Raw genomic sequence first — 7,738 nt, 5'->3', positions numbered from 1 at the left:
CGTTGCGTGGAATGAGTTGCACGCACATGGTTTCATATTTGACTGGATACACAGCGAAACCAGTATATACTTTAGTTTCGTCGTTTTGTGAGTTCCTGAGTCATGTCTGAAATGAAAGTTTTGGCAGCTGCACGTTGCAAGAGTTGTGAGTTGAAGCTTGTTGTGTGGAATCGCTGCATAAGAAACGTGTTTCGATTCGTGACTGGATGAAGAAAAGACATCAGCTCGGTTGCTCAGCATCCTTGCTGAAATAATTTGTAATGGAAGGCCCAAGAAGTTCTTTTAATTATCTTAAAATGTCACCAGAACTGTTAACGTTTCTTCTAAATAGAGTTAATTATGCGATAAGGAATAAAGATATTGTAATGCATAAAGCATTGTCGCCAGAACTGAAATTACGTATCACATTGCATGCATTACAATTGAGAACACTCAGCATGCTATAAGATGCGGTTTTAGTTGGTGATGACGCTTTTTCATTAACAGCAATAATTATTAACATTAATAATTATTAACATTAGCAACAATAATTACTCGAAGCAGGCCGCATTAAGAAGAGAATGATTTGCAAACTACTCTCTTGAAGAGAGATCTTTACAGTGGCAATATTTCAAAATTCTAACATTTGTGAATGGGAAGCACTACAGTGACGTTTTAAAAAGATGAATATTGAATAAAGGATGCTGCTTCTTGAATTTGTATAGCCTTCCCTCCTGTCAACAATATTCCTCAACGAAGAGTTGGCCAACTCCAACGATGGGATTTTAGTCTTGTAGACGAGAGCATTTCCACAGCTAGAAATACACATACTTGTATATTTCTTAATTCAGTTGTATATGTGCTCCTAACTCAATAAATTTTGCTTTGCAACTCAGATATTGTCAAACCATCTATGTTATAATTGCACATGACGGTCTCAGCAGCAGCAGTATGTTGCTTATTTTTGTAATCAGCATCACCGAAATCCCACAAACACCTATGTAAGGCATAGATATCCAAAAAGTGAACATTATTCTCCGTTCCTCACTTCATATTTTAGTTTGTCTACACTCGACGAACGCACATAACCTCAAAACTCATGAAACTAGTGTTGCCAAAGTTGGAACACACCAAAAGTGTTTAGATTTCCTTTCACTGCTTCTTTACCACTGCAATATCAACTTGATGAATTGATTCTTCATTGTCATTTAAATATATTTTATGTAGTTACAGGGAGTATATTTACAAATTTACTGTACCTTTAGAGTGAGGAGATACTATTTTAACAGAGAATAAATCCATAGTACCCTTTGTTATCATATTGTTTCACATTTTTTCATACAAAATGGAGTTTTGATAGAATTATTTGTGACCAATGACAGATCTCACACAGTATATTCACTGCTTCTGATACACTGGGTTTTGGTGTATACAGACATATTTGAGAAGTTCACTGCATCATAATACATGGCCTCAGATCTCATCTCATCTCATCTCTGAAACTCCAAGTCATTGCAAAGTGGAAGACCACAGAAATTTTGTACTTTATATTAAATAAATAAACTTCTATACGATCTCACGCCTGTTACTGTTTCTGTTCTTTTTTGCCTTTCCTAAAAATTAAACATCACATCCGGTAAAGGAATAAAATATGTTCAAAAAATAATACATGAGAACTATGAAGCAGGCATGCCCACTGACAGAACTGCTACTTTATTTTGTTTTATATATACATTGATAAATTAATACTCTTTTGGTATTAAATAAAACAGACTTCAATAACAAATGACTGTGTATGTGGAATGAATGTTTCAAATGTAATTTCATAAAGATGTTGGATATATGTACATATGCAACCAGTGTGCTAACAATAATTCTTGCTGTCGCTCTTCCAGCTGCTTTATCACAGTGTATTTCTCTCTGAGTCAGTCAAACAATCAAATCAGTGAAATGCAAGTAACTGCTAAGTCATTAAAGAAATACTTGGCATAATTTGAAATTTGTCTAACAGTAATTACAGTAAATGTCTACTGTTTCACAGGAACGAGTACAATTATCTCCATTACATTAGATTCTGTATCAAGCAACTGGTCAAACATAGTGTCAAAGCAAGGTAATAAAGTATTACATTTATCTTTCAAAGATAGAATTCTTTAACTGTTGCTCTGCTAATCCTATTGAAACCAGTCACCAGACAAACTATACAATCTTATGTGTATCTTTAACAAAATCTTAAAACAAATAGCTCAGGAGTGTTCTCAATGAAAAACCTTGTGCACGGAATGGATCCTCCCAGATGAAAAGCTATGTGATTCAAAAATCTATGTAGAAAGATATAGGCGGTGATAGTCATTGGCACCGAAGGCAGCATTGCACTTGGGACATTTCCGTTGTCGAGTCTCATACCGAGTGCGAAGGCAGTCCCAGCAAAACACATGGAAACATTTACTGAGAACAGCATCTTTTCGTTTAACTTTGCATGATGGACAAGTTAGTGTTTCTTTGTATTCTCGTATTTCTTCCATCATTACTTCATCCAATGTGCCTGCCAACTCAATTTTCTTCATTCGTTCTGCTTTCCTACGAAGTTGTGCTATTTCTTCCTGCAAAGAAGATAATTGTCAGAGCTCTAAGTTACTGAAAACTGAACAAATATGCTCATCTTAGTAATTATTTATTACACATAAGGATAACATATTCATAAATCAATGAGCAATGGTAATGTAGATTGGTGACAACATATTGGCTGCAGGAAAAGAAAAGTTATTGCAGTGACAGAGCTTTGTGTCTAATACAAATGTAAGGTAAGACTGCATTAGCTGTTATGAAATTTTTTCTTGCAAACTCAAATATCTAGACACCATATTTAAAACTGAGTATTTTTTCTTGTTTTCTTCATCCAGGTATATTTCACTTGTTTCCCATCAGCTTTTTCTTTTAAGGAAGTAACATTTTAGAGTTCCAAAAGCTTGTAATTTGTTATCACATTGTATTTGTTGACAGACCTAACTTTTCTTCAAGTGTCAATTTTTTTACTTTTCCTAAGAAATGTGTATTTATATGTGTAGTATGCAATAAAACTTTTCAATCAGATGAAACAAATGTACAGGAAGTAATTGATACTGCCATGGGCATTCCAGATTTATCATGCAAAATATTTCTTGAGAGAGAGAGAGAGAGAGAGAGAGAGAGAGAGAGAGAGAGAGAGAGAGAGAGAGAGCATGCGGGTTAAAAGTTAAGGGGGTAAAAATGGAATTATTTTTTAGAGGCTATAGATTTTCAAATTGTTTACAATACACCCTTATTCCCTTAAAAATAGTCTCCATTACAACTAATGCATTTGTCCCACCAGTGCTTCTATGGTTCGAAACATTTTTTGTAGTCATCTTAAGAAATGGCTGACAGCTCCTCTCTCATTTTTTTATTGACTTCTTCAATGTTGTCAATCAGTGTCCTTTCTTGCTTGGAAATAAGAAAAAGTTGCGCGAAGCAAGGTCAGGCACATCAGGTGCATCTGGCAGCAGAACCATGCCATTTTTAGTCAAAAACTGTCTAACAGAGATGGCTGTGTGTGCGGGTGCGTTATCATGTTGGAAGAACCAGTCTCCTGTATGCCACAAATCTTGTGTTAAAATTTTCTGAACCAAGCTCCAAGATAACCCACTAATCTGTGACAGTTGATCAATTGTCTGTTGATGGTCTTTAAGCATAAGGTCTTGAATTTTTTTTCAATATTTTCGTCAATTCAGGCAGTTGACGGACGTCTAGAGCGAGATCTATCATCAATCGACATGTCACCATTTTTAAATTGAGCAAACGACTCATATACTTTTGTTTTTCCCATAGTATCATCTTGGTAAGCTGTTTTCAACATTAAAACAGTTTCGGCAGCATTTTTACTGAGTGGAAAACCAGATTTCACAGTTGCATGTTGTTTACTTAAACTTGCCATAATAGAAAATGATACAAGAACAAAACAGCTCTATGAAAAACAATCACTGCAGATGAACAGAACAAGCCTGGTTGACAACACAGGCAGCACTGAAGTGGCAATGAGTTGTGCTATACACACTTACCGGCAAAAACCCTTACTACACAAGCTCCGCCCACAGCATTTTTTTTTTTTTTTTTTTTTTGGTACCCCCCTGTATATACTTCTGTTTAATGATTTTCTCCCCTTCAACTGCTGGATTCAAAAATATTAATGATGATGTAAAAAAGATATGTATGATTAGCACTGATAACCGAGAATCCCTAGAAAAGGATATGTGTAATTTGCTGCATGATAACTTTGATTACCATTAACAGGTATTGTGTTATTGAAAACACTGCACAGTCTGATTTCCATCTAGACAGCAAGCACATCACAGATTACTGTTCCTAATCCCTCTTAAAGATGATCAACACATCTGTAGAAATGGTATGCCGTATCTGAATCTGAAATACTGTTGCATGCCCAGAGGTTGGTTTGTCATCAATCAATCTGTTAAAACCTGAAATATCACATCAGTAATATTCAAATCACTTACTGACACTTGTGGCCCAATGTCTTTCCTTCAATGCAATCTCTACTTCAAGGAGTTCACCGATCCACACCGTCAACTGTTTGTGCAACTTTAACACAATTTAATAATGAAAACACACAACAAAGTGCTTTAATTCACCAGTTTCTAACAGTGCCATGTTATAAAATCATTGTATGTGCACATGGCTTTCAAGCTCATACCAGCTTACACATTTCACACCAAAAGTATAAAATTTATACAAAATTGTTAAGGCTTTCATGGCCACTTGTTGACAAACTGCCTATTGGCTTCTGTCTCGGGTTCTTCGGCCAAAGTTCATCTAATGATTTTTCTGACGTTTCGCCAGCACGAGTGGCTGGCATTGTCAAAGCTTCACCCTCCATTGCCGGTGGTGATCTGGAGGCGAGCTCGCGGCCGCAGGCTATATGTACCTGGCGCGCCAACGTCCGAGGGCTTCTCCGCGGTCATTTCCGGTGCGTTTCTCCTCTTGCTACCTGCGACGGTCGTTCGCTGCAGTACGGGAAGCCAGGATCCGTTTACCTTAAGGCTTTCCTCTTTCTTGTTGAAACTGTTCGCGTGTTTTTGGATTTCTACAGCTTCTCTGAACAAGCGCGTGTGATAGTGCTTCTCTACAGACAGAACTTCCGTGTCGGCGAATTTTATTACGTGGTCGGTCTCATTCAGTGCGTGCTCTGCCACGGCCGATTTCTCCACCTGCCCCAACCTCCAATGTCGCTTATGCTCTTTGATCCTGGTGTTAATGGATCGTCCAGTCATTCCGACATAAACTTTTCTGCATGTGCAAGGTATACGGTATATTCCCGACATATCAAGTGGGTCCCTTTTCTCCTTCGCCGATCTAAGACACTCTTTGATCTTCCTTGTCGGTTTGAAAATCGTCTTTACGCCGTGTTTGCGCAATATATGGCCGATTCTGTCCGTCACTCTGGGAATGCATGGCAGAAAGGCCGTACCCGACATTTCTTTTTCTGGTTCCTTACTTCGCCAAGTGTTTGGCTCTGTTACACTTCTAATGTAATTTGTGGAGTACCCATTGCTCCTCAGAACAGTTTTAAGGTGTTGCATTTCTCGTTTGAGGTGTTGAGGCTCACATATTCGTCCTGCTCTCGTTACGAGCGTACTAATCATGCCTCTTTTCTGGCTCGGGTGGTGGTTTGACAGTTTGTGCAGGTATCGGTCCGTGTGTGTCGGTTTTCGATACACGCTGTGTCCCAGGTTTTCGCCGTCCCTTGTGACCAGCACATCTAGAAATGGCAGTTTCTTGTCCTTATCTACTTCCATGGTAAATGTTATATTGGCATGGAGGCTGTTCAAGTGTCTCAGGAATTCACCGAGCTGTTCTTCACCATGGCTCCACACCACGAAAGTATCATCGATGTACCTGTACCACACCTTAGGTTTGCAAGTCGCCGAGCCCAGTGCCTGTGCTTCGAATTGTTCCATGAAGAAGTTGGCCACCAGTGGACTGAGAGGACTATCCGTGGCGACGCCTTCCAGCTGTTCATAGAAATCGCCATTCCACGTGAAATAGCTCGTGGTGAGACATGCATGGAAGAGCTTTTTGATGTCTTGCGAGAACATGGAACCAATGTGCTCCAGAGCGTCGCTGAGTGGCACTTTCGTAAATAACGAAACAACATCAAAACTGACCAGGATGTCGTTTGGCGCAAGTTTCAGTTTCTTCAGCTTCTCAATGAAATGTCCTGAGTCCTTAATGTATGTGTCGGTCTTTCCCACGTGACGGACATTTCATTGAGAAGCTGAAGAAACTGAAACTTGCGCCAAACGACATCCTGGTCAGTTTTGATGTTGTTTCGTTATTTACGAAAGTCCCACTCAGCGACGCTCTGGAGCACATCGGTTCCATGTTCCCGCAAGACATCAAAAAGCTCTTCCATGCATGTCTCACCACGAGCTATTTCACGTGGAATGGCGATTTCTACGAACAGCTGGAAGGCGTCGCCATGGGTAGTTCTCTCAGTCCAGTGGTGGCCAACTTCTTCATGGAACAATTCGAAGCACAGGCACTGGACTCGGCTACTTGCAAACCTAAGGTGTGGTACAGGTACGTCAATGATACTTTCGTGGTGTGGAGCCATGGTGAAGAACAGCTCGGTGAATTCCTGAGACACTTGAACAGCCTCCATGCCAACATAACATTTACCATGGAAGTAGAAAAGGACAAGAAACTGCCATTTCTAGATGTGCTGGTCACAAGGGACGGCGAAAACCTGGGACACAGCGTGTATCGAAAACCGACACACAAGGACCGATACCTGCACAAACTGTCAAACCACCACCCGAGCCAGAAAAGAGGCATGATTAGTACGCTCGTAACGAGAGCAGGATGAATATGTGAGCCACAACACGTCAAACGAGAAATGCAACACCTGGAAACTGTTCTGAGGAGCAATGGGTACTCCACAAATTACATTAGAAGTGTAACAGAGCCAAACACTCGGCGAAGTAAGGAACCAGAAAAAGAAATGTCGGGTACGGCCTTTCTGCCATACATTCCCAGAGTGACGGACAGAATCGGCCATATATTGCGCAAACACGGCGTAAAGATGATTTTCAAACCGACAAGGAAGATCAAAGAGTGTCTTAGATCGGCGAAGGAGAAAAGAGACCCACTTGCAATGTCGGGAATATACCGTATACCTTGCACATGCGGAAAAGTTTATGTCGGAATGACTGGATGATCCATTAACACCAGGATCAAAGAGCATAAGCAACATTGCAAGTTGGGGCAGGTGGAGAAATCGGCCGTGGCAGAGCACGCACTGAATGAGACTGACCACGTAATAAAATTCGCCGACACGGAAGTTCTGTCTGTAGAGAAGCACTATCACACGCGCTTGTTCAGAGAAGCTGTAGAAATCCAAAAACACGCGAACAGTTTCAACAAGAAAGAGGAAAGCCTTAAGGTAGACGGATCCTGGCTTCCCGTACTGCAGCGAACGACCGTCGCAGGTAGCAAGAGGAGAAACGCACCGGAAACGACCGCGGAGAAGCCCTTGGACGTTGGCACGCCAGGTACATATAGCCTGCGGCCGCGAGCTCGCCTCCAGTTCACCACTGGCAATGGAGGGTGCAGCTTTGACAATGCCAGCCACTCGTGCTGGCGAAACGTCAGAAAAATCATTAGATGAACTTTGGCCGAAGAACCCGAGACAGAAGCCAATAGGCAGTTTGTCATAAAATTTATAACT

The 7,738-nt window shown here is 40.5% G+C and overlaps 1 protein-coding gene across 5 annotated transcripts in view; it reads right to left on the bottom strand.

The window, feature by feature from the left end:
* Window positions 1–1,657: 1,657 nt before the first annotated feature.
* Window positions 1,658–7,738, bottom strand: part of LOC126190053 (E3 ubiquitin-protein ligase Bre1) — a 262,588-nt gene continuing 256,507 nt past the window's right edge. For 4 of the 5 annotated variants that reach the window (XM_049930989.1, XM_049930991.1, XM_049930992.1 and 1 more), the window contains exon 18: window positions 1,658–2,582. In XM_049930989.1, the coding sequence (XP_049786946.1) occupies window positions 2,301–2,582 (282 nt within the window). In that variant the 3' untranslated portion in view covers window positions 1,658–2,300. The remainder of the gene's footprint in view (window positions 2,583–7,738) is intronic. The other variant, XM_049930993.1, reaches the window with a different exon arrangement.

The sequence above is a fragment of the Schistocerca cancellata genome, chromosome 1 (assembly GCF_023864275.1).
Source record: "Schistocerca cancellata isolate TAMUIC-IGC-003103 chromosome 1, iqSchCanc2.1, whole genome shotgun sequence".
NCBI lineage: Eukaryota > Metazoa > Arthropoda > Insecta > Orthoptera > Acrididae > Schistocerca > Schistocerca cancellata.
Note: the sequence above shows the minus strand (reverse complement) of the source record. Positions and strands in the feature narration are given on the sequence as shown.